We start from the raw sequence: 16,622 nt of genomic DNA on the forward strand, positions 1-16,622 counted from the left end.
CAGGTGAATAACCTAAATGGTTAATGTTTAAGTTTTAATGCTGATAAAACACCTTTTATTATTACATACATTTGCTCATGCTGTTGGAGAAATCAACGTTACATCGCCTGGTATCTAAAACTGCAGAAAAAAGATTCCTATGGGCATGAATTCCCTAAAAATGGCAAGCTTTGAATTACTTTTTTGATTTTCCTTTTTTTTTAGGAAGGAAAAAATCAAACAACTGTCATTTTAAGTTGATCCAAAATTATTAAAATATATAGGTTTAAACATCCTGTGGATTTTCCCCAAATAACAACTGGTCAAAATAAAATATCTTCATGAAATAACTTAAATATTTAAGTAAATGTTCTGAAGCTTCTACAGTGTATTTAAACTGTATTGTGACAGTGTTTGTAACAATATATCTCACATGTGATCACGTTTCTCTTTCCAGAATTGAGACGATTTGTCTTATAGCAATCATTAAAGACAATAAGATGAATAACGTTTTAAGGACAATCAGTGACAAATAGATTTACTCAAATTGTCACTGCCTCATGAAAGGAAGGCACTATGAGGAGTTCATTGTGCTCACAACAAGCAAAGTTATAGGAGGAGCTTGAGCTACAGTTTTTTTTAGCTCAACATGGTGGACAGGAACTGTATTGATAGAGTCACAGAGCTTGTTTGGCTGTGGTAAGCCAAACAATGCCATCGGTATCTTTGTCTATAAGTCCACCCAATTCTCCAGAGACAGAAAGAGTTAGGGGAGAACCACAACCGACTCCAAGGTCTGCATCTGGATGATCGTCAGATGTCACAGTACTTCCTTGTGTATGGTTGGGCAGACACCACCAGTGCCAGGGAAAGGCAATGGATGGCCAGGGTCTGCACTAGAGCTAAGGTTAATGAATGATGAATGATCAATGGCAGTGGATCGAAAGAGGACTGCGGTACATCAGAGAAGCCCGTCAGGCAGAGGCGGCAGCAACTGACTGGTGTCTGCTGGGGGTAAGGAAGGATGAGTAACAGTCCTTCTAGGGATAAGGATTTTTTTAAAGCAGCCTAAAAATGTCTTAAGATCATTCCCTATTTCATATTTTGTCAGCAATATTTCATCTATTTCATTTTGACTCAAAAGTTTTTTTTTAGTTTCACTTCTTCAACCTAGTTCAAAACCACAACCAGGCCATGATTGGTTGCCCCGAAATGACTTTACAGTAAAGCTCAGATTTTTCAACTTCAGCTCATCTGTATCGCTGGCCGCTTCACCACTCTTGCCAGCATGGTTTGCATAAGGACACTATGTAAATGCAGAGCCCTTGCCATGGGTTCACAATTGGTGTGAATGGACCATATCCTGGTGGAGCGGTTTCAGTGGTTAGATGATCCCAAAGGCAATGTTGTTAGGGGCCCACATTCCCCAGGTAGTGTCTCCAAAGGATAACAATCTCTGGGTTATGGGTCAGACAAACAACGGTTCAGAAACCTGTTATGAAGACTACAAAACCAAGGTACACAACGTCGCCCAGCATGGTGGAGCCGGGACCTCCCCCTTCCCCATTGCCTGGTGGTTGGGTTGCTCCTCATGGAACCTGGCAAGGCAAAGCCCAGAGGGTGTAGCAATCCCCCAGTGGGTCCACTGCCTGAGAGGGGAAGTATGACAGACTGGTGCAAAGGGCATTGGGCAGCAGCCAGAGGTGGAGGCGACCTGATTCAAAGAAAACCTAAACTGTTCTCAAGAACCAACCAGTTTAAATCAACTCTACCAATTCTGTAAAACAGATGTGTTAGTATCCAGCTAGGATCAACTTAGAAGTTGTTTGATGAAATTGCTTAGTAAACTGTAACGAAACATTGGTGGCTATATCACTTTTGTATTATATATGAGTGAAACAACAGATAAAGGTGTAGAAACATTTTTGTGAGTGTGATGGTCAATATATTAACATCTCTTAAAACTAGCAGGGCAGTTAGTGCAGCCAAATACAATAAAAGCTCTACATTATGTATAAAATAAAGAAATGTTTACAACATTTTGCAACTGTGACGCATGGGAAATGTAAACCTATTTTGACCATGTAGTACCGAGCAGGCTTGTTAGACATTTTTAAGTCTCACAGAAAAATGTTATAGATAGTATTCATGGCTCAGTGTAAAATGTTCACTTTGGTATGATAGTATGCAGAGCTCAGTCAGTCTTTGCAAATACAAGCAGCAACATTTAGTCACACTTTCCCCTGAAAAATCAGACTCGGAAAGCTCGGCGCTTACTGTCAAAGACGATGATCCAGCCGTCTCCTCCACAGGGCTGAGTGTGATCACCGAAGCAAACATGGTTACACTCCATGTTGGATGATTTAACATGGTCTTGCAGGTCTCCTTCATTGCCACAGAAGCAGGCATATCCTGACTCCATGCCGGCAAGCTGCGAAACACAACGTTTGGAACAGAAGCCAGTTAGTGATTTTCATTTAAAATCAATTAGACATGGCAGAGAAGGAGATAAAACCCCTCAGGGACTCAGTTAGCTGATTGAGAAAATATACAATAAGATTGTCTCAGGTCTTGGGAAAAAAAATATGCCTAAATGCTGCAACAAAGTTTTTCAAGTGTTTCAGCATCATACTGTATATCACAATTGTGTTTTTTAAACTATTAAAAGTAAGCTTTTCCTTGCAGGACATATTTTGATGCATTAAGATTTTGGGAGATAGAATGACAGAGAAATCTTTACCTATAAAAAGAATGCTTAAACAAAAATAAATCTTGCCTTTATGAAGTGTGTCAAAATGAAAGTAAAAAAAGTTATACAACATCCAATTTTAAGTCCAACACAGGTCTTGTTGTTGGGGATGGTGCTCTGACTAATTTAGAACAACAGTCTAAAGACTGACCAGTATGGGAAACGTCCTTGGTCTGGGAATATCTGCACATTGTGTCCCATGTGAAACATGATGGTAAAAGCATTTTCCTGTGGCAATGCTTTTCTTTTGCATCTAAAGAGAAGGTGATAGGAGCTGATAGAAGGACGGATAGAGCTAAATTCCAATCAGCTATGAAAGAAAACTTGGCAGAGGCTGCAAAACAATAAGGATGTGAAACTAACAGCCAGAGTAAGAGCAGAATGATTTTCATTGAATCCTTCATATGTTGGAATATCCCTGCAAAAGCCCAGGTCCATATGAAACTAGGAATAAATGACTTTAAAGTTGCTGTATACAAATGTTCTTCATTTGGGATGCCCATAATATCATAAACATATCACTGTCACATATCAGACTTCACTATATTAACATCATTATGGACACTTTGGAAGGCATTATCTCTTGGCTAAGATATTGCAAGTATCATAAGTGTTTATCTTGCATTCTAATAAGAATAGTCAACCTGTTGGATGGAGTCTAGATGCAGTTATCTTTCACACATGAAACACATTACAGCGTCAAAGATGCCAAAAGTCAAATGTGTTGGAAGGAGGATGAGGAACATTTGGAGTGGTAATGACAAACTGTCAGGGACAATCCTAGTTTACCAATTAGAATCCCCATCGTATGCAACTTTAACATCTTGCAGCCAAACTGTTCATATACAAAGCAGGACATGCTAATGATCTGTAGGAGGAAGTTGATATATAATTCCTTTTTTCCAGATATTAACAGATCAAAAAATAGAATACCTTAATGTTTAGTTGTATGGTGACAAAAGTGGAAAATTACGTTTTGCAAGACATGATGTATGTCTTATAACAAAGTAAATGCCATAAATAGCATATTTTATAATACAAATAGGACTTGACGATTAAGTCCTCAAAGAGCTGGAAGAGGAAAGTGAAAAAAAGTAACAAAAAATCACCCATAATGTCCTCTCACTGGACGCCAGTGCTCAAAAGAATCATTGTCTTTCATTTAAAAAGGACACCATTGTTCCAGTTTCTCGTCTGAAATGCTTTTAATGAATAGAAGGTAGAAGCAACATTTCCCGCTCTCCATTTTTTATGTCATGGAGCAAGAATTCACTCAGCCTCTGCTCTCCTCACGAGCTGTAAAGTAATGTCCTTTTTGTTGCATCAACAGTGACACGAAATTGTGTGGAGCCACAGAGAGGCAGACTTCAAACCCATGTTTCAATTTTGTCAAAAAGTCCCATGGGATCCAGATTTTCAAGTATTCGTGTTTCATAAGGCCTCAATGCTTTATAAAAAAAAAAAGAAAAATCCAAAAGCTATTCAGTCAACATTAATTCTTTACTCTTTCCTTAAATGTGCTCAACTATGTGATGAGAAGGACCCGTCAGTGTCTGTCATTGTGGACTAGTGGAGGTGGATCTGCTGGGACAGAAAATCAACACCTGGCACAATCTGTGGTGGCAACAATGGCTGTGATGGAAAAATGAAAAAAGCATTGGAGAGGAGGTGCCCAGTGGGCTGACAGCCATTCATTTCCAGCTGTCGGGTCTCATTATTGGGAGGATTTGTCATCTTCGGACTGGTTTAAAGCAGGATGTTTGATAGCTGAATAAGAAGGGCATTCAAATGACAATAAAACTGACCATGATTTACATGAAAACAAAACCGACTAAAGTAAAATATGGACGGTATGTTGTTTACTCATGTATTAGGAAAAAGGATTATTCAATATACTTTATTTGTCCTTTCAATTTATCTAACATAACATGATTTCAGCGTTAATCTTACCGTGTATTTCTGGCTGCGACAGAAGTTGATGCAGGTCTGAATTGTGAGTTTGTTGGAGATTTCGTGGGCCCCAGGAAGAGTCGGTGGATGACCTGTGTCTTTGTAGCAGCCTAAATTCCCGGGCACTGTAGAGAAACAGTGGAAGGGTCAAAAATGACATTAGGCAAATGACCAGGAGTAAGCTAAAGAAGATCTTAAAGTTCAGCAGTCAGGTTAATTTCTATTAGAACACAGTAATATTCTCTCTAAAACACAATATTTATAAGATTGTTTTGTATGTTTGTAGCTGGTTTTATAATGAAAATGCTCTGATGTACAAATAAAAAGGCTTTCACTACAGTTATTGCAGAAAGTTTAACCATAACCCTATAGCAATGTTGCACGTGAAAGTTAATGGGCCATTTTCTATGTTTCATTTTTAGATTTTAATTGGCTTTCCTTGATTCATTGTGTAATGCAGTAATATGACAAACATCAATACATTCACAAACTGAAAGCTATTTCCATGGGAGTAAATAAGAACATAACATCCTCCTAAAGAGGGGGGTAAATCCAGCTACAGGGCACAGAAGACCTCATTAAAAAGAGATGGACATGAGCAGAACTGTCTACCATGCTTTAAGACACAACGCTTCACCAAATAAGATATATTTCTTTTACATATCAAGGGATATGTAAGTTGGATATCAAATACAGAAATATTTTGTTTTTGGGTACAATAACAACATAGTGTCTGGATCCAAAGTTTGACAAGTCCAGAGGCTTCTGGGCTGTTTGTCCCCTGATGTTGCATGCCAGCACTGTCCCAGAACTGAGACTCTCTGGAGGCGGCATCAAACTGACAAAGAGAGCTGCTGATGGCAGCTTCCACCGGCGAGAAACAGCTTCACTCTGCTGTCCTGGTTTTATTTTAGAATTATTAATACGTAAACAGAAATATGTTAAGTTTGACAGTCCATGGATTTGAATACAACTTGGATTAAATATTTAGAACCTGCTACAGTCAAACCATCTTGGATTGGACTAAAGTAACCTTGATAAAGACCACACACACGGGCGCAGAGTTTGGGTCTGATGCCAAAGTTAGCTTTTCAGCTGCCACGAAAGCCCATGTCCAGCAGGATTCTCTAAATTCTGTTTATGAAGGAATGAAGCACAAAAGCTTTAAGAAGGAAAGTGTGACATGTTTTAAATTCCACCACAGACTGGTGGGTAGAGGGAGAAAGGACATAAAACAGACCCGCTCTTTGCTGTTGACCGTAGAGTGACCGTTATTTGGTCTTCCACCATGCTGTGTTTAACAAATGACTCAGCAGCTGAAGACAGTCGTCTAACTCTGTGGCACAAGCAATAAATCATGGACAGTATTCTTTTTTTGTCAGCCTCAGCCAAGCCACAGCTTCAGAGGAAATAAATATGGTTGTCTGGGTCATTTACCAGGACTCAGAGTAACACGCTCGCAAAGTTAGGAGCTGAATTATGTGACAGGTTAAACGTGGCAATAATGAGAATGTTTCAGGTTCTCAGCGTTTTCATATAGAGGGCAGAGAGACAGCTGGGGAAGCAGTTTCTTTAATATCTTCTACTCAGATATGCACCAAAATGACCCCTGAGGAGAGTGCAACCTGGGAGAAGAGAGGAGAGATAAACACCTGGTTGGAAACTAGCAACCTCCCTCTAAGCAGAGCAGGTAGCACTTCAATGATGCTTTATGAAACGCAAAGGAGGAAAACCGGCTTCTGCAGTGCTCAGCAGCTCAGATTAAAGGCAGAAATGGTCTTTCTTTCACTTTGCTTTGACTGGAAGATTTCCGACTGCAGTCGATTTATCGTCCTTTGTCCTCTTCTCATCTCACTTCTAGCTGTTAAGCAGCAGGTAGGATTGTATCACAGTAGAGCAGCTTTGGATCTTTTTCAGATCTTAAGACAGAGAAGAGGTTTTGCATATTGATATGTGATTATCCCCAAAAGTGCCCTGGATTTTGAGGCCTGAAAAACTCCAGAAGAAAACAACTATCACAAACATCTGCGCTGCAGACTCAGCGAGCACAAATATCTACATAGAAGGGGGGGGAAAATAGCTTAACACACTTCAAAGCTGCTGGAGGAATTTAGGCGTTAATGAGCCAGAGGGGAGAAATGGAGGAAACACAAGGTGCTCCAATCCAGACCAATGAAAAACTTTGGAGATCACAGCAGGAAGCAACTCTGTTGAACCCTCTCTCTCACAGCTTGCTTTGTTTACCTTCCTACAAAGCAACACAGTAAGCCTAACAGCAGCTCATGTGTTGCTCTGCCAGGGAACAGAGGAAGAGCATCCCAGAATGCACCAGAGAGGCAGAGAGAGGTACAAAACACAGGAGCATGGGCTGGAGAACATCAAACGTATGCAGCCGGCTTTGGCAGCGAGTTCATGCAAGCAGGTAGATGAGCTGAGGCGACAAACGTGTTATTATGGGAACAAAATCTGAAATTCCTACGACACCTGGAGACTTAAAGCAAAAACAGAAAACCCCAAAGAAACACTTAAAGGTCGTCTCTCTCTAATTATTTTAAATAGACTTAGATTTGCCTTTTCGTATTAACACAGTGTTCTAGCTGAGACAAGGCAGGGGACATGAGGTCAGATATGAGGTCGATGAATTGCTTTAGAGATCCAGTAAAAGATCACTATTTGTTCCAGGCAAAACGACAACAAAGACTCTCAGTGAGTCATTTTTAAACATCCTTATTTTTCTTTAATTCAAGCAAATTGAATACTTTGAATCCTCTTTGTTGTACTTTACTGAATACAATAAATCAATAAGCTGCATTCTTGAGTTAAAATAAAACCCAAAATGTCAGCAAGTCTTAAAAGAAAGGCTGTAATGTTGTTTAGAGGCACGGTTTTTCCACTTAACATAACTGAAACAAATAATGGCATGATCTCTAATATTTACTTGAATAGGGAAAAATTAGACCCAAGTTTTAAATAGGAATTAAATTGTAATAAGAATAGTTTTTGGTGGTACATTCACCCCATAAAAACAAGAACAATGCACAAAACTTCAGATATTTTTGGAAAAGCTAAAAATCCCCTTTTGTATGTAATTTTCTAAAAATATTAAAGGTTTAAAACTCTTCTAAGATTTATTTTTGGTCTTTTCAATAGATTTTGGAGGTAATGCCTCAGAGGAATCTAAAAATGTATTACAAAGACAATCTGCCTCTAGAGGCAACATACTTCATCCAGTTTAGTGGTGTCAGTCTACAGGTTTTTATAGAAAAGTGAATCAAATTAATTTTAGTCAGATAGAAATGTATGAATCATATGTTAATGTTAGTAGGGATAATCATATGAGCTATTCAAACAAGTTATTGTTTTATTGTTTTTGGATCTAATATTCAAAACTGATTGAAATAAGCGTGGGCAGGGGGGGTGTTTTAATGCATGTTAAGCGAGTGTCAGCTAATTGGAACACTGAACTGGCTAACCATCAAACTTTGCAATAACTGCTTCAATTGGACAATAAGCAAGTAAAAAAAAAGTTTTTTATGTCCTGCATAGACAGGAATCCCAACAATTTTCTTATTTTTAAGAAGAAAATTGTTGGGATTCATGTCTATGCAGGACATAGACAGGTGATTTTGTTTCTTCTTCTTTAGATTCCTCATTGAGGAATCACAGACTTGTGAGTGAGTTTCTGCCTTCACATTCCTGGGCGTGGGAATATGAAAGGTCAGTCTAAGGCGGCTGATTGACAGCGCCCATACAGGCCTCAAACAAGATCTCTCTCCGGAGGGGTTTATGTGTGGGGTAAAGGCATGAGGTTTGCACAATACGTAATTACACTCACAAAAAAACAAACATTTTCCAGACTTTTCTTTTCTTCTCTCTTAAATCAATCTAAAACTTCACTTTGCTGCTTTTTGCACGTCTAATCGGTTAGATTTCATTTCAATGTCTCTACAGTTTATTTTTCCTAAATGACATAAATCTGTTCAACAACTAATAATGAAACATTTCATCATACTTTAAAATCTAACAATCATTTCATTCAAGATGTAGATAAAGAAGTTGGATTCGTATCCTTGACTATGATTAGACATTTTTTTTTCATTCCATACATACAAAAGATGTGATTTAGTATACAAATAAAAAACAAGTTTATATTTAAGAGAACATTTGTATTTTGAACTATCTGTAAACATTTTTTTAAATATATTTAATGTTTGACAAACTTTTTACCTTTGAAATTGAACTTTCTGAGACAAGTTAAACAAAAGGTAGAGTTTCAGGAGAGATCTGATGGCAGTTTATTACATTTATGTGGTTTACAAGTTAAGCATTGATTGACTTCATAAATGTGTTATTTATTTCATTAAAATAACTTGAAAAAGAACATAATTTGTTAGTATAAATTAGAGTACATTTTAAACTCCTTTATGCTCTTCATAATAATTGTGCAAAGTCGGTATATTTATAGCAGATTTATAAAATATTTGCTTCTAACAGAATGAGAGTTGCTCGATTGGTTAACAATTATTAAGATGCTATAATATTTCACAACAAACCACAACAGAGTGGTTCTTCTAACATAGAGAAAAGGCCCTGAGCAGTTTCTGTTCTTTTGAAAAACAGAGAAGCGGCGCAGTCTTCAGAGAAGTGCAACACCTGAAGATTTTGCAATCGCTATGGCTGCCAGAGAGATAACCTCTAATGAAAATAAATGCAGGCATGATGAGGCAAAGCTGAAGACAACTTTTCTCTGTGTTGGTTCACCTGCTTTATATTACTGCAGCTTTGCTTAGCAAATCACATTAATTCAAAAGTCTTATTATAGAAATCTGTGAAGTAACAGAACCTCTGTTGGTTTTTGTCCAAGTTTAAGCTGAAAAGAGAATAAAAACTGACGATGTAGAAGATATGGTTTAAAAAAAAAAAAAAAAAAAAAACATGATTGTTTTAGTTGCGTCACTGCCTCATTAACATCCAATCCAAAAGTCATTAGTGCCTCCGTAATAGAAAGTGGCAGTTAAACAAGTGAGGCTGTAGGAGTTTATGCAGGATTTTAAAAGCTCATTTCTCAAGTGCTTAAATGATTATTGCAATAATAAATAACAAGTGTTTGAAAATTCTAGAAAAGTCTTCCAGCATCTTATAAATCCACTAAAATCAGGCTAAACATCTAAAGGTGATGCACACACATCCTTGATTGTTGCTCCTCTGCCTTTATTCCCAGCATTGTCTAATTTTTTTAGTTGTGCTCTGGCCTTGTTTATTACTGCCTTTGTGTTATAGTATATTCAATATGTAAACAAATACAGCTGCTTCATTTCATCAAGCCTGTGATTACTGTAGTAGACTGCAACACGGTCCGCAAGGACATAAGGAAAAATGGAAAAATATACCCACAAAGCTCCCCCAGGAGATTTTTGAAACTTAGCATTGTTTGCCAAAGAAATGGGAGTTGCTGTTGTCTTTCAGTTGCTTTGTTTTTCTATGGGTATCATAAATTCTCCAGCCTCTAAATGGAACAAGTTGGCAATTTAAAGTGAATTTGCTATTGTGCAGGATGAGAAAATGTAACATCTCTAACATATGGATGTACCCGACCATATTTCTTTATTTGCATAAGAGCCTTTATGTTACACAGGTACTGCTTTTAGAAGTCGTACTCTGGCCAAGTGATTTCTCTTTGTTTGTGTGTGTGGGGTGGAGACTTACAACAAGACGGAGACAGAGCAGATCAATGTCCCTGCTTGGGGCCTTGGGACAGTGACTAACCATCTAATTAGAGGGAAGGGGGAAGAAGCAGGCCTTTAAATGAATAATTAGTCTCTTCTCTGAGTCTGAACAATGCAGGAAAGACATGAAAAATGGCCACTGCACTGTATGGGCGCCTCTGCCGACAAACCAAATAGGCCGTGTCCCGAGGAGAGCCGGGAGACTGGATACCGAGGAGATTTAGAGATGAAAAGATGAGCAGATACTTTGTGGCCACCTCAGGTAAAAGATAAGCACTCCATTTATCATCAGAGTTTCAATGGGACTAACATCTCATTCGTCTGCAGTGACAGCCTCTACTGCTTATCTGGCCACCACACGGTAACTTCAGAGTCCCTCACTTTCTCTTTACACTTTTTAAAAATTGATGTAAATAAATTGAGCTTCAAATCCTGGACTGGAAATGGCACTGCAGAGTAAAAGCTTCTCATTCTTTAATCATTCAGCTCCTAAAAATGGCACAGTGGTGCAGTGATACTCCAAAGGTGCTGAAGGCGACAGAAGAAGACATTTGGAGACCCGTTAAGTAGACAGCTGTGTATAAGACAACATAAACACCTGAAAATACCCCTTGAAGTCCAGTAAAGCCAGCTTTAGTTTCTCCAATAGTTTAATTTCAAAGAAATGCAGAAAAATAAGGGGATTTTTTAAGGAAGTAATCAATTTTTTTTCTGTAAGTTCAGATTTTATACTAAAACAAAACCATGATTTAAAATCAAAGATATTTGGCTTGTTTTACAACAAAAAAAAAGCCCAATAAACAGCTCAGTCAAATGGATTTAGTGGTCTGGAATCATTCACTATCAAAACATTTAAAAAAGTCCATAAATACTTTCATTTATTATCATTAAAGCTAAAAATCCACCCCCTGCTTTTTGCAAACCACTGCTGTACATATTTGTAGAGTATTGGTGCACAGATTGCAGTTTTCTAGCTTCATTGATCATTAGGAAAACCTAACCTGCCGATTCTTATCTTGGCTGATACTGATCTTTTTTATAAATTACTCTGTCAGGTGTTATAAGGCCACAATCCATCACCATGGGTTCAATTGTATCTTAAACAATGCAGACTTGTTTTAACTGCACATGAGGTGAAATTACATATTTACAGAGGCTTTTTTTCAGACATTTTCAGAGAAAGAGATTAGTTCCACGTAAAAGTATCGGCCAATCATCATCACTCAAAACATGACTGGAAATTGGGGTTGATTGTTTGATCGGCTGGCTGATCAATCAGTGCATGAAAGTGGAAAAAACATAAATAGGCAATAAGTTTATAGTCAACAGAAGGGTGATTTACTGTCTGTATGTCATTGTCACAACACTAAAGAAGACGTCGATATCATAATATTTGAGTGTCAAAAATATTTTTGACAATTTTACCTAAAGATAGAAGAGATCTGATCAAATATCAGTGTAAGACTTCAACATACAATTAATCAATCAAAATTAGCTCCAAACCATCCAATGAACAAGAAGACTGATTTTATTTTTGAAAGTTTTTAGATTATAGCCAAGAAAATATTTTATTAAATATAAAAAAAGAAAAACACAGTCCACTTAAGCACATGTGTCAAACTATTAGGTGTATTTTTTTATTCATTTGGCAGTTGATGGAGTTCTATTAGTGACCATCCAATGAGAAACAGATACTAAGAACCAAATATGTAAAGTTAGTGTTTATTTTTCAGCATTTACTAGATGTTTTCACCCAAAGAGGATAAAACACTGCAGGTTTATTAAAGTTAAAAATGCAAGGAGGTTGAAATTGCTGCTCCTCCTCCAACCTCAACTTAATGCCTAAACATTCTTTGACTTCAATGTAGATAAAATCTAAACACCATGATGGCTGAAATACATTTACATAATGGAATGGAAAGGTCATATCTCAAGAAAGGTGTCCTCTGACATCTTTCCTTTTTGTTAATTGGCCCCTCTCAGGTTGGCTCTTAGCTTCATCCTGCAGGACCAGTATAGGTTTGTTATTCTACAAAATATCACAACAGGTTAGAGTGTGTTGAATTCAATCCCCTAAAGAGATCACAGTTCAGTTCAGTTTATGAAATATAAGAAGCAGCAGGAGGCTTCAGGAGCAACAGGAAGGTCAGCTGAATTACAAACAATATGAGTAATTCATCTACAGTCTGGACTAGGAGGGTTCATGCTCTGACATAAACTGGAAAGCTCTGCTGCGTGAGGAATAGACCAAGTCCTTAGGGATGGGGGAGGGGTCAACAGCTGTTTTTCCTGCTTGTCGAGAAGAGTAAGACCTGCAGATGCCTTCACATCAGGGTTTCCAAAAGTCTTCAAAAAATCCTGTTACGTTCTTCAGACTGCTGTCCCCTCCACCCCTTTCATCTCAGCAGTCGGTGGTTTAGATGCAGCAGTTTGGCAGCCGACACCAATGTGATCACATAAGAATAATTTAGAATCTTCTGTAGTTGTCAGTTTTTTATGCGCAAAAAAAAGCGTCATTGTAGCTGACAGTGGCTGTGGTTGATTCATTGGAGAGAGCTTTGTGTTTACAATGGAAATTAAACACTATCCTCTGACTCTAAGTATCTCTCTGCAGAATAATCTAAAAAAGGCAATATTTCTACTGCTTATATTGACTAAATAGTTTCATTTAAAGTACGTCAGAAATCTGCAAAGTAAAAAGAGACTACCCACGCATCAAAGAGAGAAAGTAACTAAATATCTATTAGAAAAATATATTAATTTTATCTAAATAAAGCAATCTTGATGTGCTTTTGAGTATTAGCCAACACTTATAAACCTCTAAGTGCTTGACCTGTCAGTCTCCTCCTCCTCCCTCTGAAGATGAGCACAAAACCGAACAATGGCCAGTCTCCTTGTTCTCATTAGCAAACATCCTACAAGCCCAGCTCCCCTGGTAATCAATACCTTTAATACTCTAATGGCCCTCAGCTAATTTAACTGGACTGTATCTGCAGAACCAGGAACTGGATGAGGGAGGAAATCTTTGCAGTATCCTGGTTGTTTGCTTCCTTTCAGCAAAGCAGAAAGCTATTTCTTCCTTAAAAACAGGTGTGTGCGATACTTTGAAAGGGTACTGCAGGACACCTCTGTCTTCAGAGATTTGAAATCCACTTATTAAAGTCTCAACATTTTAGTTTGTCAATAGAAAACAGACACATTCTATTTACAAGTAAAAATACAAAACCCTTCCTACACCTTGTGTAGATGGCAAAATCTCCTAATATATATTATTTTTCTTTTGTTGCACTTCTATGATATCACAGTAAAAAATCTTTTGAAGAAATCTAATCTTGACGACCTAAAATGAACTTTGCTAATATTCTATTAAAACTTTGAAGAAGTATTGCAATTTGCACTTTAGGGTACCTAAAGGGTTTCTGTAGGATTTTAGGGACTAATTTAACCTTGGAAGTTGGTTAAATTTTTATATGTTGAACAATTTCCAGGTAGATATTTGTGGTAACAACTATTTTAACTAGCCAAACATTTCTAGAAAACATTTAGATTTTTTTTCCATATATTATAAAATCAAGCTGTTAAATTAGAGTAATCTGTAATCACAGTAATCATATTTTCCTTTTCATTTATCTCTAAGTAAACTGTGTTTTGAGAATTTCCAGTTAGTATTAAGTTGAGTGAATGTCATACAAAAACAATCCAAATACTTAGAAACTTGAAGTGAACTCTAGACAGTTTTTTTTTTATCACGTAGAGCTAGCCACCTACATATTCTAAAGTGAATTTGCAAAAAGGTTATCTAAAGACAGAAACAGAGTTATCTGTGCCAGTGCACAGCTGTGTGTATGTGTGTGTTGAATTATTCTTCTACAAATAAATATGTATAAAATAAAAAAAAATACAATTATATAAAAAAAAAATAATAAAAAAAATGGGATGGGGGTTGGCCTAATGGTTGGAGCAACGCAATTGTGCTCTGAGGTTGCCAGTATCCGTTACATCCCCACAGCCTGCACTCTGGGTTCCTTAGTAAATACCCTTAACCCCACACTACTCCCTGGGCACTGCACAATGGCAGCCCACTGCTCCCCAATGGGATAAGTTAAATGCAGTGGTATATTTCTCCAATGCTCGATTATTATTATTATTATTATTATTAAAAACTTTTTAGTCATTTTTTCCAAACATATCAGTCCGTGCGGATGGCTGAATCCTTCCAACAGATTTCCTTTATTTAATAAATTCTTAAATTGGTAATATTTACATAAATCTTTTTTTCTATATAATTTAAAGAGAGTGGTTTCCTTTAAATGATAATTATATGGGAACATCTGTAGAAAAACAGAGCTGCTGTGGACAGACAGAGCTAGAAAAAACAGCTAGAAGCCTAACAGAGGGGAGGGGTGATTGATTTTTGTGTAGCACTGTAGTATTGCCAAACCACATTCCTCATAAATATTCTTAAAATATATGTATCTAAATATTTTCTTTGAAAATGTTTCATAAAAACTAACCAAGCTATACAAATTACAAAATATGATTATGTTTTATGCTGGCTATTACTTTTTTTATTGCCAGTAATGTTAAAAATATCTACCGGTATTTGTGTGCACATTTGGGAAAGTAAGAAAGATAAACGGGGCAGTAAACATATTACACAGTTGACATCCTCATGATGAGCTTTTATTGACAATTAGCACCGCTTTCTGAATTCTTGCTCTAAGGCGGTCCACATGACAGGCCTTTCTGGGTTTTTCTGATTTGCTGTAGCTGCCTGCAATAAATCCATCTTTGTATCTTAAAAAGTCACGATCCCCCACCCCTATTACTAATAGGACTGGAGAAAAACAAAATCCTTAGACCAAAACAGCCACTTAGACAGCATGACTGGCCTCGGTCCAAATCGGATCCCATAATTAGCTCAGTATACCAAAGGGTTCTCTGTCTCAGAGTGTAGATATCTGCCTGGATTAACACTGTTTGATCTGGAGTAACAAACCAATTCAAGCACACACCCATCTCTACATAGTGGTGTCTGAACCTGCTGCAGTTTGCAGGTAAAAAGCTCCGGTTGTGGTGAGAGCTGGCATCAGACCACCTAGGGAAAGTATTCTGTCTCTAAAAACAATAAAGACTGAGATAAATTATGCAATCAGAAACCCGAAAGCATCACAAGGTCAACCACAACCGCCATGAGGCAGGGCTGAAACTGAACTTTAGTCTGGGCTTAATTTCCAAACCACATTAGGGATTTTGTCTCAACATTTCTTTTTTTAATCCACTGTGTCTTTTTTTTTCTCAAGGCAATTAACTACTAATTTAGCTTCAGTAAAAATGCGGAACTCCAAGCTGATTCCCATCACTTAGTTTTGTTTCACAGAACTGCTTGTGTGGATTACGTAATATTTTAAACGTCATCAAATCAACACTTAATCTGTCACTTTTGAAACAATCAGTATAAAGGACCCGCATCCATATGAGGATTATTTTTAACAAAGTCTGTCAGAAAATTCCATATATTTTCATCTGTGCTAGTTTGCTTATTGAAATTCAAAAGTTGTACAGGTTTCAATGTTTGAACATTGAGAGGATGTGACACTGGTCTCTTTAAAGTCAGCAGCAAACAATCCAGAGAGGAGAGCAACTACTTACTGACTTAACATAGAATGGTCTACACAAAAGTCTATCTAAGAAGTTAAAAGGCAGTCTCATTTATGTTCTTATGCATTTAGTTTCTTATGTCGCCGGTACTTAGACCCCTTTTTCTGAAAACACGTGAATAAAAGAGTCTGAGTGACCTTGGGGTAAGTCACAAAGGTCAGAGTTTCTTTATGAAGCTGTTCTATGAAGATGTGTTGACACTTCTCATAAAAAACGCTTTGCTGTTGACCAGATGCCAATTTAAGCAGATTTTACATACATATATGTATGTACGGTATATATAATCGGATAGCCAAAGGTTGCTTAAACAACAACACTTTTAAGAAATTAAACCAGGTGAAACTAAAACTTTTCCACTTAAGGAGTTCTGGATAGAGCTTTTTTACAGACAAAAACTTTTTTTTCAAATCTTAAATGCAAAATATATATACTTTATTACAATCTTGGCATAATTACTGCTCCAAGTTGATCTCTCTATCAGCTAAAGGCATGTTTTAGCCTCTATAATCCAGTTAATGATCGATCGATTACTAAATTAGATGTCGATTATCTCAATA

The 16,622-nt window shown here is 37.2% G+C and overlaps 1 protein-coding gene across 2 annotated transcripts in view; it reads right to left on the reverse strand.

The window, feature by feature from the left end:
- The window catches only part of kremen1 (kringle containing transmembrane protein 1), a 78,964-nt gene that overhangs the window by 7,278 nt on the left and 55,064 nt on the right, over window positions 1-16,622 (reverse strand). For both annotated transcript variants that reach the window (XM_015386205.1, XM_015386204.1), the window contains exons 4-5: window positions 4,679-4,803; window positions 2,257-2,410 (exon numbers count right to left, since the gene is read on the reverse strand). In XM_015386205.1, the coding sequence (XP_015241691.1) occupies window positions 2,257-2,410; window positions 4,679-4,803 (279 nt within the window). The remainder of the gene's footprint in view (window positions 1-2,256; window positions 2,411-4,678; window positions 4,804-16,622) is intronic.

Source organism: Cyprinodon variegatus, unplaced genomic scaffold, assembly GCF_000732505.1.
Source record: "Cyprinodon variegatus isolate N-32 unplaced genomic scaffold, C_variegatus-1.0 Scaffold359, whole genome shotgun sequence".
Taxonomy (NCBI): Eukaryota; Metazoa; Chordata; class Actinopteri; order Cyprinodontiformes; family Cyprinodontidae; genus Cyprinodon; species Cyprinodon variegatus.